Below are 24,774 nucleotides of genomic sequence, written 5' to 3' on the forward strand. Positions count from 1 at the left end.
ACTGAGCTGATCCAACGTCTCCGTTCACCACAGCGTCCATCTAACAAAAATAAACTTAAGCTTGAAAGGCCAAGTTCTGGGCTCCAAGCAATTGTCAACAAGTTTCAAGGACCCAGGCCCTACGAAATGGGGACTCACCATGTGCAGTTAAGTTGCAAATTAATAAGAAATCTGAAGCAGGACATAAAATTTATCTCTTGTAATTTGTTCAATATACATATCCCTGCAGAAATTCAACCACACTGATAACCAATTAAAGGACAGAAGCCAATGCCCATTAAACTGATATTAAGAATATCAGACATCTCAAGGCTGCTATAAAAGTTTGTTCGGCCCAAAGGCATAAATGGCTAAAAGCTCATTACTCCATGATAACAATTTTTCAACCAATAAGAAACACTAATATGTAACACTCTAATTAGCCTAATTATAATTGGATGAGCTATCAATTTCAACTGGAAATCAAATTATTAAAGCACATCAGCTGATTTGAAAGTGATCGTACCATGCTGGCAATATGTTTTACTTTTTTTGGCCTGAAGTAATTTTTAAATTTAAAAGTAAAATTCAGTTTCTCTTCTCATCAGGATAAATTATCTTGACATAGAGTTACTATGTGGACTTCAATATACTGAAACAATATGAGTAAAAACAGTATGTGTAAAATTAAGCACGAGCAAACATTGAAAGTTAAATGCTAAGATCAGTGGATTAATTCACTGTACACTCTGTGAACCCTAACCTATATTCATTTTTACACCTGCTCATGTTTGCTCTGCAATCTCTGATAACTTTAATTACAGAGTATTTTAGTTATTAACTAAAGTCATGTCTTTCTGCTGTATATTGAGTGTAAGTTAAAGGAAAGCTTTCAAGCCCTCTTCTTGCTGGGGTTTTTTCATCCTTTTCCATTCCATTCTCTCCTGTCTGAACATACAACACACACACACACACACACACACACACACACACACACACACACTATACTCTAAATCATATTCTTACTCTCCTCCCTACCTCTTCTGCCAACACCACGTCTTCTCTACCTGTCAAGCTTCTGCTTTTCCATAAAGTCTCAGCTCAAGAAATCTCCCAATGGAACCTTCTAAATTTTGCCAAGGCGAACTTAGACATTCTGGTCTCTGTTCCCATTACACTTTGGTCCCTGTGCATACCTTGACGAGAGCAATTATATCGCATCATAATTATTGATGCAGCTCTCTTCCCACTAAATCAGCTGTTTCTTAAGAACAAGAGAACATATATTATTCCTCTTGTCTCCACTGCATTGCACAAAGCTTGGCTCCTAGCTGGTCTTCAAAAAATGCTTATTCAATGAGTGAAGAGAGTATCTTACTTGCAATATTTTGTTTAAAATATTTTGTTCTTAAGTGGCATTTTACTGTCCTTGTTTAGTTTGGGATTCAAGTTTACAGTAACTCATGAAATGAGTTGAGGGAGTATTTCTTCTTTTCTATTCTGTGAAAGAATTTGTGTAAGAATAGAGTTGTCTGTTCTTTGAATGTATGATGGAATTATCTATAAAATTGTCTAGGCTCAGTGCTATTCCTCCTATTTTGGGGGAGAGGGTTGTTCTGTTTTCCTTTTCTGACTTCTTGGGTTGGATGCTTAGTATGGCCTCTTTATTTTTAATAAAAGCATATAACATGATCAGTTTTCCTCTAAGTACTACATCCCACAAAGAATTTCTTTTTTCTTTTCTTTCTTTTTTTTTTTTTAAGATTTTATTTATTTATTTGACAGAGATAGAGACAGCCAGCGAGAGAGGGAACACAAGCAGAGGGAGTGGGAGAGGAAGAAGCAGGCTCCCAGCGGAGGAGCCTGATGTGGGGCTCGATCCCAGAACGCCAGGATCACGCCCTGAGCTGAAGGCAGAAGCTTAACGACTGAGCCACCCAGGCGCCCCATCTTTTTTCTTTTTTTTTCTATTCTTTTCTTTTTTCTTTTCTCTTTCTTTCTTTTTCCTCTTCTCCTTCTTCTTCCTTTTTTTTTTTTTAAGGGATCTTATATACGTTCAAGATGGTCATCTGTTTGTCTAGTAATCCAAGAGACAAGTTCAGTCACATTAAGGAAGTCAGCGGGCTGAAACTCAGGACAGGACTCCAACCTCAGTTAGGAAACAGAGGCAAAATCCCAATCAAACAACCAATCCAGCACAGTAGAAACAAGAGAGCTGGAGTTCAGTGGAGAAATCCTATGCATGCTCAGACTAGAGAGCAAATCCCCCAAACATGTGACTTGCAATTGCATACTAATTCCATGCAACAAGCCCTCCAGTGGGCAGAGACCCAGGGCCTGCTCAGGATTGAATGGGCAAGATTGGGCTTGCTGGAGAAGGTCTCCTGCATTCCCCAACTTTAAATATGTAGCTTCATTATTACCCAATTTCAAGCATTTAATAATTTGCTTTATGACTTTTTTCATTTGATTCATAAGATTTTAATAATTGTTTTAAAGGCATCTTTCCACCCTGGAGGTGGTCTAGTCATAGATGGGTTCATCTATGGGTTCAACCCATAGGATGGGTTCATTTCTGATTCACTCTTACGTTCTCCCCCAGTAAGCCGAAAATGCCTTATGGCATTTAGCTAAATGGAGGAGGGAGGATTTCCTATTAGACTCCACACCTAGGGTGGGTTCTAGTTTGACTGTCTTCCTCCTGAAATCCTATGAGCCATGAAAATTACAGCTCAATTTAGCCATGGCTAAATGCAAATGACCTCAAATAAAATCTGATTCAGTGGTAAGCTTAACTCTCTAGGTTCTTGCCTTCATTTAGGTTTTATCCAGCACTCTGAGTTATTTACAAAGGGAAGGTTGGACCAACTCTGCACTACCCAATATGGTGGCCACTAGCTACAGGTAGCTATTGAGCACTCGGAATGGAGCTAGTCTGAATTTAGATCTACACATCGGATTTTGCAACTTAATATGAAAAAAGAATGTAAAATGTCTCAATAATAATTCTTACATTAGTTAAATGTTGAAATGATAATATTTTGAATCTATTGGGTTAAAGAGAATATACTATGGAATTAATTTTGCATGTTCCTCTTGACTCTTAATATTGTTACTACAAAATTTTCAAATTCTGTGCATGGCTTGCATTAGATTTTTTTAAACTGTTGTTGAATGAAAGAATAAGCAAGTTGCTAAATATATGTACACCACATACCGTTTATGTAAAAATTTTAAACGCTCAAATAGTATATATTGGTTATGGACTCATGCATATGTAGTAAAAGTATGAAAACATTAATAAAAGTGACACGCATCAAGTTCGGGATGGCGGTTTCCTATGGAGAGAAAGGAAGGAGAAAAGATAGTGAGAATAAAGCTTTAGCTGGAACATTTTGCTTCTTCAAAAACAATCTGTTATACTCTTTTCTGTTTGTTTTAAATGTTTCATAATTTAAAACAATATTCCACCTAGTTTCCACATTGTGCCTCCATCTTCTCTCTGCAAAACAACCCTGAACCAGGCTCTAGAATTTATCTTTACTTCAAAACTTCTGTAGGGCACACAAAATATCCTAGTGTTGACTCTGATCTTATGCCCCAAATCTAACAATTTGGTTTCCTTATTCATATGATGTAATTCTTTTCCTTTGATTGCACCTGAGGTCCTTGGTAGCTAAGGCATTGACTGGGCCTCCCTTGTTTTGACCATTTTTCTTCCCCAGCTGATGTCCCACTCCTACACACATTTGGATAGAGGCCATTTCATTTGTTGATACACTTTCTCCGTCCTTGCCAGTTGTCAGCCTGGATTGTGGAGTGTCTCTTGAGCCTGGATTCTCTGATGCTGTATTTCATCTGCCTTTTGGATCACCTCTTACACTTGGCATTGGAGTTTTGGACACCTGCTGCATTCATGAACTATTTTTTGGATATGAAACTCTGAGCTCCAGGTTGGATTTCCAGCCAGCTCCGTTGCCTAAAACCTGTCCCAATCTAGTAGCTGCGTGTAATAGATAGCCCACCTGAGAGTGATGAAAACGCACAGCTCTCAGCACTTGCTAAGCTTTCAGACTTCCTTCCTAACCTGTGTCAGACTGATCAAATTAAACACTCTTGAGATCCAGACCCTCAAAATAGAAACCCATCTATTAGAACACAGCTGTCTCTTTACTTTCCCTCACTCCTCAGCTCAGAGATAGTACTTCTTGGAAATATAACCCTCTGTCTTAGAGATGACTAGGGCATCGTGAGTCCTGTAAGTGTGCACCAAGGCCCGCTCCCAAGCTACCCGCTTTGTGAAATAGAACATCCATCAGCAATGCTTTGCCTTAGGTCTCCTGAATAGCTCTGCCTTTGAACAGCTTGGCCCTTCTGCTGTCTGAGAATTTCTCTCTGGCTCTACTTAGGTGGGCTTCTTGCTTCTCCCCAGGATCCCTCTGTTTATTGTCCTTCTAGAGACTACTAGAGCTCATGTCTGATTTAGCTCCTGTAGCAAATGGACCACACCCAACCTGAAGCCCCATTATCTTCAACTCTATGGACTCTGATCCCAGACCTTCACGGCTGTTTTGTCCCCATTCCTCAGGCAAGCAATGAAAAGAGAATTAAAAGATAAAGCGGAGCAGCATAGATGTGTTTGTTGCCCGATGGATGCTTGTTGACCAATTCTGTGACAGACAGGAAAAATCAGTGATATGCAAGACATAGTCCCTGCCTGCCTTCAAGGGGCACAGCTGTCGAATTGGTTGCATAGAAGCAAAAACGACAGGTGAAGCAGGAGCCAGGCAGAGTCAGTCTAGAGAAATTTATCCTATGAAGGTTCTCTGCCGCATGCTTTTTCAGGAATTCTCAGGGGGAGTCAGATCCTTGGGGATAGGAGGTGATGCCACCTCCTTTAAGGGGACTGATCTTTTCTAGGGACCAGACAGCAGCAGAAATCCCCGCATTCTGGGTCTCTGCATCATCTCGGTAGGGTAATGGCCACGGTCTCCCGATGGCAAGCGGAGATGAGGTGGCAGGCTCTTCTGCTTGTATTTCATTTTTTGAAGTATTCTTGCTGGTTTTTTTCCAGTGCATCCATGAATTTAGTATGACATGAACTCTATATTTCTAGATATCCTTTGTTAGTATGAAGGGTAGGAGTCGAATTGAGCAAAATGAAGGAGAGGCTGATGAATCTGAGAGCTGTAGAATCTGAGAGCATTTAGGAGCATGGTTATAGGTCACCAATACAAAAGCTATAATGCCGAGAAGGTAAGAAGGGTGCTCCATAGCTCGGCAAAAGTTTGTAGGGAGAGAAGTTACTGAGATGTTATTGAGACTAGTAATAGGCTGTAGGGTTGTCCCGGGGTCCACGGCTGACATATCATTTCGAGGTCACTTTGGCTTCCTGGAGAAAGCCTGCCAGCTATCCTTTGTGGTTTAGAATTCCTCCACATATCCTACAACCACAAACCCTGATGAAGAGAAGAAAGCTCAAGAAGTTCCTTAGTTAGGAAGTGTGGCTCATTCACATTTGGTATTCTGAGATAAGGGAGGATGGCATTTAAAGAAATGAGGTAGGTGGTGGGAAGGAGAAACTACCAGTTGGTTATCTCGGCAGTGGGGAAATGGAGCTAAAGATACAGCTTTAGGGTTTGGCTGGTTATTTCTGTCCAGCTCGCCCTGTGGGTGGTATCCCGGCCCAGGCCCATTTTGACCTGGCAGGTGCAGACGAGATTCTGCCTAAGGCAGGACATAAACAAGATGTCATTATAATTTGTTTTCCAAACAGATACTTTTGATAAAGAAAAAGGTGCTAACAATAGGTAAAAACCGTGAGTGTACCAGGATTGTATGTGATTGTACCAGGTAAAAATAGGATATAAAGCCACCCCGAATGTAAATACAGGGGAGTTTCCAGACCAGAGCAATCTTGTTGGTGCCTTTGTGGAGGCAAAAGATGACTAACTTGAATATCCCGGTGGCTCCTGGTGTGCGTGGAAGCAAGCCAGCCACTTGTTGTTGCAACTGCCATGAAGTTGGTTTTATATTACTGAGAGGCGGGGAGCTTAGTGAGGAAATCCATTATGAAAGTGGCCCAGGGAAACTGAATGCTTGGCAAGGGGCACAGAGAGCCTTTGGCTTCTCCCAGCAGGTATTTGCTCTTGCATGTAGCTGTACATCATAACATTCCATTACTTTCAATTTTGACCTGCAGTAATCAAAAGTCATGAGGCCAGAAATGGGGCACCAGGGTGGCTCAGTCAGTTGAACCTTTCAGAATCTTGATTTCAGCTCAGGTCATGGTCTCGGGGTTGAAGGATCAAGCCCCATATGGGGCTCCATGCTCGGTGGGGCATCTGCTCGGGTTTGTCTCTCCCTCTGCTTCTTCCCCCACCCACACTCTCACTCTCTCTCTCTCTCTCAAATAAATAAATCTTAAAAAAAAAAAAGTCATGAGTCAAGGAAAATAGACCCTTAAGTTGGCCGAAGTGAACAAGTGAACAGAAGGCAAAATTCACGATAATCTTCTATGACGTGCAGGTGATTTGAGAGAAACCTCTCTCTAAGGTCAAGTAGAGCATTTACTTGGTCTTTTCATATATTATTTGCCATTTCCGGATGAGGGATAAGAGGTCCTATACAAACTAGAACAGAGGATGGAACATTGTGGTGTCACAGAACCCTGTCCCCAAGGGAGGTGGTGAATCCGATTATTGAAAACAAGGAGATGAAGCATTTGCCATGTCCTGGCAGGAGGGACTGGTATATGGATTCTGTACATGACTGATTGGTGGATTCTATGAAGCAAGTGTTATTTCTACAGAAAGAGTTGTCTGTTTGCAAAATGGCATTGTCCAGTCATGTTTTAATGAGAGGATGCTGTTGCAGAAAGCAGCATTGACCTTAGGGAGACCAGATAAAAATGCAGGCACTTCAGTGAATCTGGTATGGAGAGGCAATAATGACTCAGAATCAGCAAGGAGAGGGGCGCCTGGCTGGCTCAGTTGGAAAAGCACGCAACTCTTGATCTTGACGTCATGAGTTTGAGTCCCACGTTCAGTGTAGAGATTACTAAAAATAATGATACTAATGATAAACTTTAAAAAAATTGGATAACACAATGTACATTTCGGCAGCCTTCCATTGAGGACTTCAGTTCCTCCTGGAACTTAGTTGAGAATTCTTAGAATTACATAAAGAGTACAGTGGAACAAGAAATGTTCATGATGATTTTAAAAGTTATGAAAAAATGCAGGCAACTATTAAAGTTTGAATGGCACAGGATTTGAAACTAAAACCCAAGCGGCACCTTGTAAAATGTTGACTTCCTTTTCCCATAAAAGAATGACATTTCCTCAAGCCAGACGCAAAAATTTATCAGACTTTATTTTATTACGCACCTATTTTCATCAGGAGTTTATATGGCAATTTCAAAATAGCTACTGAGCAGCTGAAAGAGAGAGAGAAAATTATAGGCCATTAAACTGTTAAAACAGGAGTTCTGTAGGAATCTTGTTACACCCATTATACCCTGCCTATAGGCATGATGTTTCAAGATAACAAGATCTTTGTAAGAATCTTATTACAGAAACTGATAAGGATAGCAACCCGTATAATCAAATGTGAGATAAGGACACACTTTTAAAAGGAAGAATTTTGAAATCAATTTAGAGGTAGGAGCAGGATATGGAAAAGTAAGAGATTAGGACCTTATAAATTTGGGCTCTCAAAGGGTATTTTAAAAATAAATTGTATAGTTGCTAAGAAATTTGATGCCCACTGTTTATAAAGATAACCTTTTCCATTTTAAGGCAGTGCCGATACCCCCCCCCCCCCAACTGGAACTCAGATTCACACCCTTTCCTCTGGAAGAACAGAAGCCTAAGACTTTTTTTGTAGCCTTTCAACTTGAGTTTATCATATCCCTGTGAGCTTTCCCTTCTCCAGGTGAAATCCGGACAGGTTAAATTTTACCTTTTGCATATTTTCTAGTCCCCTCCCCTCTGGTCACCCCCCCCCCCCCCCGCCATGAATGCAGATGTGGACTGAACAAGCTCAGAGGAGGCCCCCGTCTCTTCTGTTCTGCACAGCCTCCTAGCTCTGTGTGGCCTAAGACTGCCTTTGCTGTACCTCAGTAACCACATCCTTCAGACGAAGGAGCTTGTCCTAACCAGGAAACGATGTAGGCCAGTGAAGCAGCAACCAGAGCAAGTCAGCTACGTCAGAGCTCAGGAGGATGGGCTCTGAGGAATCCGAGTCTGGCCTGCAGAAGTTTGCCTGCTGATGTCACACATCCCACTGTGGGGAAGGGGAGCCAATTTGTTCCAGGACGATCCCAGGAAATACAACACCAATAGGAATCAGCGTTAGTATGGGGCTAAAGTAGACATCTGTAGCATAGTTTAATGGCTTAAAACCCCAAATAGAAGACGGATTCCCTAAAGCCTGGGAAGAATTCAAGGTATCTTAAAAGTTCTGCTACCTCGCAGCCTAGATTTTCACCACAGTGCTTACTGCTTCCTGGACCACAAGTAGGCCTGCCATATTGGTGCTTCGCATGCGTTGAATATTACCTCCTTGTAAAGATGTAATCACATAAGGACATTTCTGTTGAATTTCATGTGAGTTAACTAATAAATAAAGATGTTCTCATCTGCATGTTAATGCTTCATTTGAAAAGCAAAGTAGCCAAGCAACAAGGAATGACAGACCCGGGAACAACTTGTTCTAGGATTTGTTTTATCTTGTCCTAAGTTTATGACAATATTTAAAGGACTTCCCTTGCCCTTTAGATACCTAATCCAGGGGAAGTTATCTAATATCTTTCTTTTAAGTAGTAAGCGCGTATGCCATTGGCTCACACGAAAAGGAAGTGTATTTCACCTTTGCAAAAGACATTTCTGTGAAGTTCTGAATAATATTTTTTTTTGTAAACTAAAGCATTTTCCATTTACTCATACTAAATGCTTTTGAAGTGTTCAATCACATTTGTGCTTCTCTGAATTAGAAATGTCTGTAACATAAGTTTTGTTTTTTAAGTTTATTTAAATGATCTCTACTCCCAATGTGGGGCTTGAACTCACGACCCTGAGATCGAAAGTCACGTGCCCCTCCAACTGAGCCAGCCAGGCGCCCCTATCACATCAGCTTTTTATAAAACTTTGTGCTTCTATTTTATAATTAACTCTGTACCAACCATTTAAAATCAGTAGGTCAATGATACCATTAAGATTCTCTTATGAAGTGATTACATTTATGCGTGATTATTTGTTTTTGAATTTCAGACAATTATATATTTTCCTAAAAGACAGTACATCTATATTTTACTTATTGGAAGTTAAGTCAGTAATTTTAGCTGTGACTATGATGATTTAAATCAGAAGATTCATTCTATTTGAGTATGAGATACAATAACACTCAAATTGATTTTTGCTAATTCGGAAGTCTTTAATTTGGAGTGGCACTTCTGAATGATCAGGTACTATTTGCTAATAATTGTAGTTGTGATTTTAGAAGTCACTGAGTAGTTAATGAGGACCTGCAGTATATGAACCCATCACTTGGTATCAGGTTCTAATGGTTGAGATATACTTCTGTCCTCCAAGAGATTCACTACAAAAGAATTTGGTAAAGTATGTAAGTTAGCAAGCACATCGAACGGGGGTATCATATACATACTTTTAAGACAAAGGCGTGATGAGATACTTTATCTTTTAAATTTAAAAAGCATTTTTACATGTTTAAATGGCTCATGAAATTAAAATGTCCACATTTTTCCACTTTCAGAATGTTTTACATTGGCTTATTAAATAATGAATGCAAAGCATCCTCCAAAAAAGGTGGTCCGCTCCATTATCTTTTCCTGTATTTTCCAGTGTTCTACATAATGAGTGTATATTAACTTATTTTCACAAAAAAAAAAAACAAAATCCAAAAACTGAGCATTGTGAAATAAAGGACTTGACTTCCCTCTCTTATAAGAACTGCCAGCTGGGGCCATCACTCAGGCAGGAAACAGGAATTCAGCGAGTGGGCCAAAGGGAGACTCAAGTTTTCAAACAGGAAGCGACATGGAATCTGCTTCTGGCTGTCAGAGATTGCTAGTGGAAAGCTCCTGGGGAAAGATGATGCCTGCCTTTGTAGTCGAAAGGTCAGTAGGGGGATTAAGCCAAGAGGCCAGCTTTGTGTAGAATGCTTAGTTCCACTGATAGCTAGAACCAGACAACCAGTTAATTTTAGTCTGAACTATGGCATTTAGTGTCCCTATGTGATCTAGAACGAATCATTCAAACTTGCTGGGCCATAATTCTTTCATGTGCATATAACCCAAATGTCTTGACACCATTAGACTATGTAAACAAATGAAAGTAACATTTCCATTAAATAGCAAAATTACTTTGGAGGAGACACTACCAACCTGATTACTAGAAATTAGCTCACTAAAATGTTCCCTGGGGACATGTGAGATGTTCCCAGTGCAGTTTTAGGTGCACTTAGACAGAGCCTGTGTTCTCTGACTTGTCACACTGTTGCCTTGGCTCTTAGTACACCACTGGTCTTTCCCTCTCCACACCCTCTTCTATAGGGAGCGCGGGCAGGGGATTCTTGTGTCCCTTCCTACACCATCCTGGGCACAGAACAAGTCTCACATTAATTCCCCTTACCACAGAGCAGATTTGGTTTATAACATTTATCAAGACTTTACTGAAGATTCCTCAGGTAAAAAAATGATTAAAGAAAACAGTTTAGGTGATACAAAGAAACTTTATTTCACACTTCATTAATTGGACAGTCTCCTTTGGAGAACTGCAAAGTGGGGCAGAAGTCAGGAAACTTTTATAGAATAAAGAAAAAAGAACAAGGAAAAGAAAAATAGAAAATATCTTATTGGCTGGGGCCACATAGTCAACTTTGCTCAGAGTTGAGAAAGAACAAAGAAATAAGCAAGAGCCCGGAATTGGCCTGGTTTTGGGGGATTGGCTGACCGGATATACTGTAATTTGGTCTAGTGGCGCATTTACATAGACAGGAAAGTTATTTAAGTCTTGGTCTGCTGAGGTGGTACCCTGGGCAGGGGCAGCGCCATCTTGGGCCTAGAAATTTGTTTGAACACTAGCAAGAGAGAGAAAAACAGAACACAGAATAAACGGTGAAGATACCTCCCTTCCTCCTTCCCCTTCTTCTTTTCCTTTTTATCCTTCCTTCCTTCCTTCCTTCCTTCCTTCCTTCCTTCCTTCCTTCCTTCCTTCCTTCCTTCCTATGAATAGCTATTGAGTAACTGATAACACTATGTGCCAGGCACATTGGAGTAAAAACAGATGTGGTTCCTGCTCATGGATTCTACAGTCTAGTAGAGGAGAAAGACCAAATAATCAATCAAATAAAAATCATTAGAAGTTGATAAATGCATTGAAGAAATGTAGAGTCCAGATAGGGAGGAGCTTACCTAGTCTGGGGAGCTAGGACAAGAGTTCTTCAGGAAATGAGAGTCCAGCTCAATGCTGAAGGATTCACAGGCATTCAGAGGCTCAGGGGGTGGACAGAGAAAGACACCTGATGCTGAAGGAAAACTGGGAAGGCTCCAAAGCGGGGAGGGCCTGGCCCTATTTTGAGGAACTGAAAGAAAGACTTTCTGAGAGGGAGAAATAATAGCAGAAGAGAGTAAGGTAGATCATGGGCGGAATCATAAGAGGCCACTGAGGGCTTTGAAATGGGAGTGACACTGTCAGATAGGAGCTGCCGGAGAAGAAATGCCAGCCCTGTAGGGAGACAGCACATACTTCAAATAGCAGGCAAGAAAGACAAAGCTAGGAGCGAAGTAACTCTGTTAGGAAAGGAAATAGGACTTTGTAAACTGGATGAATTTTATTTTTCAAGTATTAAAAAAGAATGATCAACACTCACACAAAACTTGTATACTCAAATGCTCAAAGCAGCATTACTCATAATAGCTGAAGAGTGAAAACAATGAACATGTCTATTAACTGATAAAAGGATAAATAAAATGTGCTATATCTATACAATGGAATAATCATTTGGCAATAAAAAGAAATGAAATACTGACAAAAGCTACATGGATGAGCCTTGAAAACATTATGCTAAGTGAATGGAGACACCAATGGCCATGTACTGTATAATTTCATTTATATGAAATGTCCAGAATAGGCAAATGTATAGACATAAAGTAGATTAGTGGTTGCTTAGGGCTGGGGATGAGGTGGGGGGTTGACGGCTAATGGGTATGGAGTTTCTTTTAGGGGGGACAAACCTTCTAAAATTAAATTTTGGTGATGATTGCACAACTCCGGGAATATACCAAAACATATTGAATTGTACACTTTAAAATGGGCAAATTTCATGGTATGTGGATTATGACTCAATAAAGTTGTTAAAACAGAAAATAATTTTAAAAAGAATCCAGGAATGGGGGCGCCTGGGTGGCTCAGTCGTTAAGCATCTGCCTTTGGCTCAGAGCGTGATCCCAGGGTCCTGGGATCGAGCCCTACATCAGGTTCCTCTGCTGGGAGCCTGCTTCTTCCTCTCCCACTCCCCCTGCCTGTGTTCCTTCTCTCGCTGTGTCTCTCTCTGTCAAATAAATAAAAAAAAATCTTAAAAAAAAAAAAAAGAATCCAGGAACTAGGGACATCTGTAGAAACGGATCTCAATCTTAAATTTCTTCTCACTTCATATTCGTTGTACTCCAAATAAAATTGTAGCTAGCAAAAGAGACCACAATGACTGTCTTGCTAGGGTGAGTTGGGAGGATTTATGGCTCTATTAATACATGTTAGAATGATAGAGTTGAGCCCATTGTTCATCTAAATTAGCAGTACCAAGCAGCTGTTTCAGTTAATCATTATGAGGACTGCAAACAGCACTCAAAAGAGCGCTCCATTTTTTTTAGCATTTTAAAAGAATGGTCTTAATTTGCTAAACTAATATCTTTTCTCTTTTTAGCATTTTTTCTTTTAAAAAGTAACCCCAAAATGTTCCTTAAAATCTCATTTTCATTAAAGCGTTAGCTTAACTTTAAAATGTTGCCTCTGATCTTTTAAACATTTTCCTTTCCTTAAATCTTGATCAGGAACATGTGAACCATTATTTATTAAATAGTACTTAGGTTCAAAATAGCTACAGGGAATATGAGGTTGAGCAGGTGGCAATGCTTCCGTTTTCACACTCTGAGAAGGCCAAGGTTTCTTAGGGAAGAATTCCTGGTATCTGTATTAACTAGTTTCATAGTTCCTCAGCTGGGGTGTGCGTGTGTGTGTGTGTGTGTGTGTGTGTGTGCGTGTGTGTGCACGCGTAAGCGTAGGTGCATCCAATTTCATTTGGCTTGTGCTGCTGACTCTTAGATTTTACAAAAATTTCATTTCCCTTTCCAACTTCCGTCTTACTGGTGCATGCATACCAAAGTGTAATTCAGGCTTAACCACTATGCGTGTAGGCTAGTTAAATTGTCTTGTTTTATGTATGAGGAAGCTGACACTCAGGAATGATAAGGAACCTTGATTTGGTTGCTTTACCAGTTAACGAGAGGTCTTCTGGTTGGAATTTGTCCCCTGATTTCTGTTTCTTTTAGTGAAACATTTTCATTTTCTAACCTTCAACCTCTATCTTTTCAAATCTTATACTTAGGAATAAATATCTGCACTGACGTCACTTTATGTTGTGTTTTTCTTAGAACTGACTTTAGGAATAGACAGAAGAGGTGGTTATCTCTGTGGTGCACGTGGAGGGAAAAAATCAAATGTGATTTTCCTCTTGGGACATTGATTTTCCCAAGTGACAAAAAAATTTCCATTTATTTCTCTTATTGTAATTAAATAGCAGTAACTGAAGATGTATCCATATGTTTTTAACAAAAGGCAGCAAACAGCACCAGGGCTCTGACCTAATGGATTCTAGAAAAGCAATGTCAAGGTTATTAGAAATTAAGCCTTTTGGGATTGTGTCTGTCTTGGACTACAAGTCTCAATCTCTTGAGAATCTCTTGCTTCCTCTGTGACCTCCTTAAAATCAATTCTCTGCAGGGAAGAGCTTTAAAGACAGAAAGGTTAAAGCATAGGTGTCTCTCTGCTCTTCAGAATTTTCCAATGGCTTCCACTCCATTTGAATTCCCCACAATTACTTTCTTAGCTAACAAAGGCTTGCGCGATGCGGCCTATGTTTGTTTACTTCTCCAAGCTTATTTCTTCTCACTTTCTTATATTTTTCCTCTTAAACCCAATTTAAGGCCTCTGAATTAGCTGTTTCCTTTGCCTGGAGTGCTCTTCGCTCTGACGTTTGCAAGCCTGTTATGCAAATCACTGCTTACGTGTCTCCTCCAAAGGTCAGCCCCTCAAGCAGCCACCCAATCAAAATCACCATCACAACATTTACTGTACTTTTCTTGCATTGAGCTTAAGGCCAATAAACATTTTTTCTTTCTCCCCTCCTCCCCCATAAGCACCCTAGAACCTAAACTCATGTGTCATCATCACTGCTCAATCGACGGCCTGGAGTACTGTCTAACATTTGTAGTAGCCCAACAAAAATTTGTTGAACGAAGACATGAGCATAGGAATGCACCCATTGTTCCCTACCTCCTCCCCCAAACAGTGAAAAACTCATGTGAGGATAAACGTCAAAATGTCTTTCTCATCTATCGGGTATTTCCACCCTTGAATAGATGTCCACGAGGAGACTGCAACTTGACTGGGCTAGGCCTTCCGATTCTAAATGTAAATAATCACACATTAGCTTTTCGTCTAGAGCTTGGTTTCTCCGTGACCAATACTTCACTTCCTGATTCCGATACCTCGCAAATTGTTAAGGGCGAGCACTAGGGCCCGGTAGATCCCTTGATGCTGATTGTTGAGGTTCGGATAGGGCCGTTGGCCTGGTGCGCTGTGAGTGGTCCTCCCTAGAGATGCTGGGGAGAAGGGGCGGAGCCACCCCAAAGGATGAGCCTTACTTGGGCCGTCAGATCAGCTGGGGCTGCAGATTTGGAAAGAGCCCTGGCGATCGGAAGACAGCAAAGCTAGCGTGTGGCGAGGAAGAAGCCCAGCTGATCCCAGGGGGTAAGACGAAGGGGTCGAAAGAAAGGAGGAAGGGCCTGAAACCAAACCTGCAGAGCCAGCCAACGCTTGGGTATCTTGCCAGAAAAAAGGGTTAAACCGTTTCCAAGGTAACGGATCAGGAAGCGCGCAAGACGTTCGCCGCAGGTTCGTAGGTCAGCCAGGAGTTTAAAGCTCCCACGGCTGAGCAGATTCTGGCCAATAGAGAGGACGCCTGCACGTCACGTGACGCGCGGGGCCGATCCGCTAGCCGCCCCAGAGCACGTGGGAAGATTTTTTCCTGCTCCCTCTTTCATTTTTTAAAAGCCCACCCACTTTTGCGCGGGCTTGGTCACCGAGTTCTTCTCGCGAGAGGCGCCGCACCCTCTCGCGAGAGTGAGTGGGAGGCGTGGGGACTAGGTGGTGTTGCGGGCTGGAACTGCGGCGGCGGCGGAAGCCGGGGGTGGGCAGGGCGGGGGCGGGGAGGGGGGGGGAGGGCTGGGGGCCGGTGTGGGAGGGGCCGCCCGCCTGCTTGGCGGCTCGCGCGGCTGGTCGTTGCGGGCCGGTGACATGCCTGTGAGCTGCGGAGGCTGCGGCCCCCAGGTGAGGCGGGTGCGGATCCGCCCGCAGCATAAGCCGCGCGTTGGCCGGGGTGGCGGCGTGGTTGCGGGGCCGCGGTGGATGGAGCGGCCCGCAGTCCCTGCTCTGATTTCGGAGCTGCCCAGAGCTGCGCCTTGGCACGGCGGTGGGAGGAGGGCGGGAGGAACTGGGCGGTGGAAGGAAGCCCGCGGCACCGGGCCTGGGGGGAGGGGGTGTCCTCGGACTCGAGATGGGTCTTCTGGGGTACGGAGTGTAGCGGCCGAGTTGCTGCCCCTTTGAATGACAAGCTCAGTTTCCATCCCCAGGATGGTCTTCAGAGCCGGGTCTCTGGTGCGTAGCGGTGCGTGTGCTTAGTTTGGGTTCGTGGTGCGCGCACAGGAGCTTATGCAGGAGGAGGAGGACGTTGCACTTTGTCCCCGCGCAGCATCCTTCACTGTCAGAACCCCAGAGCCATGGAACCAGGCGCAACCCAAATCCTGTGACAGAAACGGAAGGCGACAAGCAGCTCCTCCGAGTGTTGGTGTTTGGATTTGCTGTCACATTTTCTCCGAGGCTGTTTGTTGTTAATGGTTTAAATGCTGGCCATCCGTATCCTGAATGGATTGGATATACTTCTGTTATTCCAGGGACCTACTCTGCTTTACGCGAAAATATGTGGATGTGACCAAAGTAGTAAAAACGTTGGTACAATAGCAATGGCAGTAGAATCTAAACCGCGACAGTGGTATAGCTTAGTAGCAATTCTTCTTTCCCTCTCCTCTAAAATCTTACTAAACTGGAGGTGGTTTATGCTTAAGATGTTAAGGAAATTTCAGGCAGAGAAATAGAGCTGACACACATACCTAATGGTTTCAGTGCAAATCAGAGTTAAAAATTCTGGTTCTCTTTCAGCTTCGTAATTATTCAGTCCGTTGCGAAACGTGTAAGCTTTCCTTCGCTTCTTCCCACCGTGTTAGGGATATTATAGTTATATTGATTGATACTGATTTTGATATGTCTGGAAATACTCAGAAAATATAGAGTACTCAAAATATAAGGTACTCACTAATGCAAAGATGGTTTTAATGTCTTGTTTATGATTTTAGAGTAATTGGCAGCACAGTTCCCAGCATGATTAGTGTCAGTTAAAATAGTGCATTTTAATGAATCTTTTTAAACATCTAGTCACCCTTTTAAAGAAGTATCGTGGTTTTTCTTTATGTTCCTTCTGGCAGAACTACCAGAGTTGACAGTGAATTTCACTGTTAGTTGGGGCTGTGAGTAACAGAACAGTTTATGAGAGAGAAGGAATTTGAGGCAGTCAGAACAAATGGGTTCCCAGGCTGACCTGGTAACTAGTGATTAGTGAATGTACCCAGATAACTGCACTGTTGCTAAGGGCCTAGAGGTATATTCCTAGGCTAGTGATATTTCTCAGTTGTTGAGGATAGGGGACTGCTGAAGACCCTGAACCCACAATAAGACAGCTGCCTTAGCTACTGAATTCCTGGGATAAATCTAGAATCTAAAGAAGTCCTCCTTTACCTTTAAGGGCTGAAAGAAGGATATAGTACATTTAATTTTTTTTTTTAAAGAAAAATCAGATGATACATTATAGGTCAGTTTTAGGGAAATTTCCACTTATAAATAGGCAGTGGAGCTCTGTTACACACTTGAAGAAAATGTGAAAAACTTAGGAAATGTCTTTTTGGGAATGGGCAAAAGAGACTGGTCTAGATTTTAAAAGTTCCCTCCCATTCCATCTTGGCAAACTGATTTTCAGGGACAGAAAAATACAATTTTTTACTAGGCTTTATAACCTTTTGGTAAGGGTTTCAGGCTTTTAGCATGTAGATATTTGTTGTTTTGTCTTGCCTTGGAAAAGTAATTGGAGGGGGGCACCTGGCTGGCTCAGTTGGTGGAGCGCGTGACTTGATTTCAGGTTGTAAGTTGGAGCCCCACATTGGGTGTAGAAATTCCTTAAAAATAATATCTTTAAACAAAAGTAATGAAGTCATTTTGGGTAGGATAATTATTTAGGCAGTCTGAATGTATTCTTTTTCTGTCACGTGGCCTGCATTTTAGTAATAAAGTCAACCACTTGGAGGGAATGAGGGTGGGACAAGATAGGAAAAGATCTATCCTTAGTTTGGGCTTGACCTAAGGGTGTATCAGCCGGTAAGGTAGGGAAAGGAAAGAAAAGAAGAACTGTATGAGTTTCGAAACAGACCAAAAGGACCCAAATATCTTTATTCTGCCACTCATCTTTGCATATGACAGTTCATTTTATTGTTAAATACTTCCTAGAGTAAAGGTGTTTGAAGTATATAGCGGCCGAACAGGTTAAAAGGTGAAAAGTTAACATTTTTGGATTAATCTGAGAATGTTTGATGAGAAAAAAACAAGATAAATGGTGTGGTCTGAGTAGATTGGATGTAACTTGAATGAAAATGAGGCAAAATAAAGAGTTTGGGCTTTGGAGTCAGGCAGATCTATTACTTAATGTAAATGAGCCTCCATTTCCTCATCCCTGATGGTGAAAAGTCAAAATACCTCAAAGTTACTTTGAAGCACATAGTAGCTGCTTATTCAGTGTTTTTCCTTTGACCTCTTTTAATGGCTTGAGGATTATTTGGCTGCAAGTGTCAAAAATCCATTTGAATGAACTTAATTAAAAAAGGCATTTGTCATAACAGTTGGAAGACTGCCTCTGAAGTCCATTGCATGAAGTCCAGCTCAGGATCCTGGGAACTAGAAAATCTTCAGGCAGTTAGTTACTCTTCAGTTTTTCTCTGGGAACACATGGTTTTGTCTCTGCTACTCTGGACTCTGTACGTTCCAATTTCTATCAAATTGGCTCTCTTTAAAGCTCTTGGTTTCCGCTTCCCTCTGACTTAAGTTTGCATGAAACTTTGGTTTGCTGTGGTGCCAACTAACTTTGCTTTTGTAGCATGGTTCTCAACAAGTGTCTTCACATCTTCATTCTGAATTTCTGGAAGATAGTCCTGTGGGCCAGGTATCTACTTGTAGTACGTTTGGCTCAGGACGGGGGAAGATGGGAACAGAAGAATGGATGGGGAAGAGATTTAGGTGTATCTCAGTTTGTACTTTTTTTTTTTTAAGATTTTTTTTTGTTAAGTTTATTTATCTGAGAGAGAAAGCAGAGTGAGCGAGAGAGAACGCCGGGGGGAGAGGGGGCAAAGGGAGAGGGAGAAGCAGAGTCCCTGCCGAGTAGGGAGCCCAGGATCATGACCTGAGCAGAAGGCAGGTACTTAACCGATTGAACCATCCAGGCACCCCCAGTTTGTACTTTTTTAGACTGGGTACTGCAAGTTTCTAATGAAGAGGTGACAGGGAGGAAATGATGGGTATCTCTGGTGTACTTTAACATCCTGCCATTTGAGTTTTCCCCCCAGTACTACACTGAACTTACTCTCAGTAATGGGCTCGTTCAGGACAGAGTCTTCTAGGTAAAACTAGAGTTAAGTTAAGTTAAGGCAGATTAGTTAAGTGGTTTGTGCCTCAGTCTCTTTATATGTAAGACGGGTGTAATAACTGTTGTGAGAAATGTGAATTCTGTTTAACAGCAATTAAGCAGTGCCTGACTGGCACAGTGTAGCGATGTGGTATTATTACTACTGAGTGCGCGCTGTGGAAGGGACTCCTGCAACATTCAGAGATGAAAGAATATCATTTCTACCCTCAGGAGTTTAGAAGTTTAATGCTGACCATTCCAGACATAAAACCATTTCTTGACTCCAGTGACACTAAATTCTTCTAAATCTCTCCTTCGCCTGCTTTTCCAACTGCCCCGTATTTGTGGTTCTTTGTTTACCTGCCCAAGCAACCCTTTATCATGGTTGTCCCCTTAGATTCTTTCTTGATCTTCTATTCTTTCTCGTCTCTAGGATCAGCTTTCAAGTTCTGTATGTATAGATGACTCCAGGAATAACATCTCTCACTCTGACCACCCCACTTAATGTGTATATTTTAGGTGCCTTTTGGATATTATATTGACATAAAACACTATCTTCCAGTTACCCTATAATCGGCAAAGGCCAATTTTCTTCCAGCTCCCCAAGCTTGAACCTTTAAATTATCTTTCACACCCTTCTTTCTTTCTTATGCCTTTATAGCCTGTCAATTAATAGGTTTTGCACAGGCTTTTAGGATGCCTCATATGTAGCAAGCACGGGGCCATTGGCAAAGCAGATCCATTCACTCATTCCTGCTATTGGCGGATGAGGGTAGAGGCTTATTACTGTTTGCAAGAGCTGCTTAAATGTCTTTTCAGCAGTATAGTCTTTGAGACATGGCATCGTAGATGTCCTCGATAAAGGAATGTTTTCTTGGGTTAAAATTCTGAACATATTTTTTGTTAAAATGATCTTGTAAATGGGAGTTATGTAGGAGATTAAGAATATTACTTAAATTTCTAAGCCACGTATTCACTTTGAAAGCACAGCCTGAAGATTTTAGGGTTTGTTTTTTTTTTTCTCTCTTTTTTTAAGCTGTGTTTATTGTTGCTATACAGGAAACTAGAGAAGCAAGGATCTTAATAGATAATCATTTAGGTCATACACAAATTGGGTCTTTTTTTATGATTGATTATTGTTTTGAAAGAGAAAACTAAGTAGTAACTGATAGCTGTGGTATTTTTAGGTTTATGTCAAACAGCAAGTCTGTTCTTAAGGAAGAAGAAAACATTTGAATTCCTGCTGTATCAATTCCTGCTCTATCAGGCACTGTTTTTATATATATTATGTAATTGCATTCTTGTAGCAATCCTGTGAAGATGAGCCTTAGCTTCCTGATTTTGCAGAAAAGGGGAGATAGCATCACCTTTATGCCACTGTTTGCCTTTTAGTTATTATTTTATTTTGTTTTTAATGGTTGCTCTAGGGTTTACCAGATAACTTTGACTTATCAATATCATTTTTTTGTATACTGTAGGAACAGTATTTTTTTTTAAACTCCAGCCCACCACACTGTATGTTTTATTGTGTCATGCCTTTTACTCGTATAGGTTGTAAACCCCATTATATGTTATTACTTTTAGTTTAAATAGGTATTGTTTGAAGGGATTAAACAAGGAGAGAAATATCTCTATGAAGTATCTTTTGTATTGCCCTCATATTTACCCTTTCAGGCATTCTAAATTCCTTGTTAGAGTCAAACTTCCATCTGGTATTGTTTTTCTCTTGCCTATTGTTCTAGTGATGGTTGGCTGGTGATGAATTCTCACAGCTTTTTTAGTTCAAATAAACTTATTTTGCCTTGAATTTTGAAAGATATTTTTATTGGGTATGGATAGCTCAGTTAACACTTTTTTTTAGAGATTTACTTATTTATTTGAGAGAGAGAAAGAGAACATGTGTGCGAGTGTGGAGAGGGGCGGGGGCAGAAGGAGAGGGAGAGAGTCTCAAGCAGATTCCCTCCTGAGCACAGAGCCTGACTGGGGCTCTATCCCAGGACCCTGAGATTATGACCTGAGCCGAAATCGAGAGCTGGACACTCAACTGACTGACCCAACCAGGCGCCCCATCATTTGAGACTTTTTTTGCGGTGTTGCTCAATTATCTTATTTATGGCCCAGCATAGTTTCTGACAAGAAGTCTGCTGTCTTTCTTTGTTCCTCTGTATGTAATGTATACTTTCCTCTCTTGTTTCTTTTAAGATTTTTCTTTTTTTTTTTTTTTTTTTTTAAAGATTGTATTTATTCATTTGACAGAGATAGAGACAGCCAGCGAGAGGGAACACAGGCAGGGGGAGTGGGAGAGGAAGAAGCAGGCTCATAGCAGAGGAGCCTGATGTGGGGCTCGATCCCAGAACGCCAGGATCATGCCCTGAGCTGAAGGCAGATGCTTAATGACTGAGCCACCCAGGCGCCCCTCTTTTAAGATTTTTCTATAACTCGTTTTCAGAAACTGGGTTATGATGTACCTTGGTGTGGTCTTCTTTTTGTTTATTTTTCTTAGGGTTTGTTGATCTCCCTTGCATCTGTCAGTTTATGGTTTTCATCAACTTTTGGAAATTCTGAGCCATTTTGTCTCCATACAGTGCTCCTCTCCCCCACATTCTTGGAGATGCCAGTTACCTTTCACAGTGAATCACTGATGCTGCTTTGTTTGTTTGCGGGTTTCTTCTCTCTGTGCTTTATTCTGGATAGCTTCTATTGCTATGTCTTTAAGTTCATGTTCTCTTGCCATTCTCTAATCTGCTGTTGTTTGTACCCAGTATGTATTTTTAGGTTTATTTTTATCTCTAGAGTTTTGTTTTGGATCTCTTATATTTTCTGTTTCTCTTCTTATGACCATGTTTTCCTCTCCCTTCTTGAGTATATGGAACATATTTGTAATACAGTTTTAACGTCTTTTCTGTTCATTCCATCGTCTTTGTCATTTCTGGATCTGCACTTAATGACTTTTTTCTTCCTGGTTATGGGTCATATTTTTCTTCTCCACTGGTAATTTTTGACTGTGTGCTAGCCATTGAGTTTTATGCTGTTGCTTGCTTGATTTTGTTGTATTTTTTTTTTTTAAGAGTGTTGGATTTAGTTGGGGTTTACAGGTTATTTGGAACCTGTTGGATTGTTTTGAGGCTTGCTTTTAAGCTTTGTTAGGGTGACTGCAGAACAGCCTCTGGTGTAGTGCTGACTTAGTCCCCCAGCTAAGATGATTTCCTTCTGAGGAGGCCATCCTTTGCCTGACATGTTACAAGGTTTTTTCCACTCTGGTTGGTGGGAGTGCAAATGATTCCAAGCCCTGTCTGGCTCTAGGTATTGTTTGGCCTGCTGATCTTTGGTAGGTAATTATTTCCCCAACCTGTGATACTCAGCACAGATCAGTATTTGACCAAGGACCCTAGAAGAACCCATCTGCAACTCTGATGCTTTCAGTCTTTGTGAGCTCTCTCTCCAGTGCACTGCCCTGCAAATTCTAGCCACCTTGGCCTTCCCAGACTCTCATCTCTGTCTCTGCAACTTGGTGAGACCGCCAGACTGCTTGGGTTTCTTCACGCTGTGCTGTGACCTGGAAATAGCTGGCAGCTAATGTTTCCCTTCTTTTAGCGGTCATAGGCCTGGGTTACCTGTTGTCTAACATCAAAAACTCATGTTTCATATATCTTGCCCTGCTTTGTTGTATTTATATTTAACAGAATATTTTTAATACTTGGCCATTCAGAATTTGGCCAACATGTTTTTGGAGCATTTATTATAAATATGTTATCAAATATTATAGAATTAGAAATTATTGGAAACTTTTATATTTTCACAAATAACTCATTAAATGTAGAAGTACCTTTGCCATGTAGACCTGCATCTGGATCTTTGGGGGTGAAAGGGGTATTAGAAATAAGCTGATCCACATGTGTACTGAAGTTTGAGAATCAGAGCCTTAGGAAGAGAGTCAAGATAGGATAAGAGTGTTGGTAGAAGACAAGGTGTTTCAGAGACTCCTTGGCTTGGTAAACTCATGCTGTAAAAAGGTCAGGAAATAGATGATGTCAACTTGAAAATTTCTTAGGCCAGAGGAGAGGAGGAAAGTCTTGGAAGTATTTATTTTCTGATTATGAAAAAACTTACATCCAGAAAAATAAAACTCATATAATTGTATCTACCCAGATAAAAAATAATGTTTATAACCATTTAGTAGATGTTCTCTTTTACATTGCATATATAAATACCCACGTGCAGTCATACAGATTTTACACAAAAGTGGGATACTGTGAACATATGGAAACTTGTCGTCTTCTACTTAACAATGTATCATCTTCCCATATTATAGTTATATGACATTTCATAAGATTAAAAAAAGTCCCAGCTGTCATGAATGACCACTGTCATAAGTTTAGTCTATATGCATTCTAGTATCTCCTAGACATGTTCAAATATACACCCAGAGTTGCATGTGTATGTAGTTATTTTTAATGACAAGTAGAGAGCACATACTGTTTACACTATTCTGCAACTTGGTTTTTACCTTAATATTTTGTGGACATGCTGTCACATCAGTGTGTATTGATCTAACTCTTTCCAGCAGCTGGTGATAGTCATACAAACGTAGTATAGTTTATTTGAATTGACGGACTTCTAGAGTATTTTTAGTTTTTTTGTTTTAGTGAACATTCTTTCACATATATCTTCATGAATTTTGTACAAGTGTATATGTAGGATAAATTTTAAGAAAGGAAATCGCAGGATCCAAGATAAGTGTAATTTATTCCAAGTGTCCCATATGTCTGTTTTCTATACTCTCTATAATTGTTTCTCTAATGCTTTCATCTGTTTTTATTCTGTGATATTTCCTAAGACTTCGTTGGCGTTCCAGTGTTTTTAGCATTATCTATTCTGCTTTTTGGTTGCTTCTAAGGGGATTTCATTTCTTTCATGGTATTTTTATTTTTTAATTTATTATTTATTTACTTAGTTTTAAAGATTTTATTATTTGAGAGGGAGAGAAAGTGCGTGCACACACAAGCAGGGGAAGGGCCAGAGGGAGAGGGACAAGCAGACTCCCTGCTGAACGGGAGCTCAACACAGGGCTGGATCCCAGGACTCTGAGATCGTGAACTGAGCTGAAGTCAGATGACTTAACTGACCGAGCCACCCAAGTGCCCCTATTTCATGGTGTTGTTTTTATATGCTGTGTTTTTACTGAACTCTAGCAGCTTACTTTTCAGTTGTTTGCCTTGTCTCTCTCTACTTTCTGTCTCTGATCTGCTTTCAAAAGAATGATCTAGATTCATTTTAATTTCTTTGACTGTAGAGAAACAGTTATTCCCTGCTTAGGACTCTTGTTTATTTACCCATAATAGGGCACAAATCAAAAAAGTATTCAGTGGAAAGTTTATTATCATAACACAACGGTGTTTAGGGGAAAATACTATAGTTTTGCCCCTCTTGTAAAATCTGTCTAAAACTACATTCTCTCTAATTATAAAAGATGGTGAAGAAACCCTGCTCTGTTGCTCTTTCTCCCCCATTTGTCTTTGCTTCATTTCCAGAGATGTGTTTACCAGGAGCATGAGTCGTACCATCTCGTGTTGGATTCACTTAAATGGACTGTCGCAAAGATTATTCTCCGATAGATTTTTCCCTTTGTGAGATAATATTTTACTTATGTGTTAAACACAAAGGAATGGAGTCGGGTTCAGAAAATGAGTGAAGATATGGAACTAAATATAATTT

General features: G+C 40.8%; 1 protein-coding gene across 5 annotated transcripts in view; it reads left to right on the forward strand.

Annotated features, from left to right (window-relative positions):
- Positions 1-14,859: 14,859 nt before the first annotated feature.
- Positions 14,860-24,774, forward strand: part of AKAP11 (A-kinase anchoring protein 11) — a 48,197-nt gene continuing 38,282 nt past the window's right edge. The window contains exon 1 of one of the 5 annotated variants that reach the window (XM_045810942.2): positions 14,860-15,029. In XM_045810942.2, coding sequence (XP_045666898.2) covers positions 14,879-15,029 — 151 coding nt within the window. In that variant the 5' untranslated portion in view covers positions 14,860-14,878. Of the gene's footprint in view, positions 15,030-15,450; positions 15,609-24,774 lie in introns of those variants that run through there. The other 4 variants (XM_045810944.2, XM_045810943.2, XM_045810945.2 and 1 more) reach the window with 4 other exon arrangements.

Source organism: Ursus americanus, chromosome 10, assembly GCF_024610735.1.
Source record: "Ursus americanus isolate L20-20 chromosome 10, mUrsAme1.1.p, whole genome shotgun sequence".
NCBI lineage: Eukaryota > Metazoa > Chordata > Mammalia > Carnivora > Ursidae > Ursus > Ursus americanus.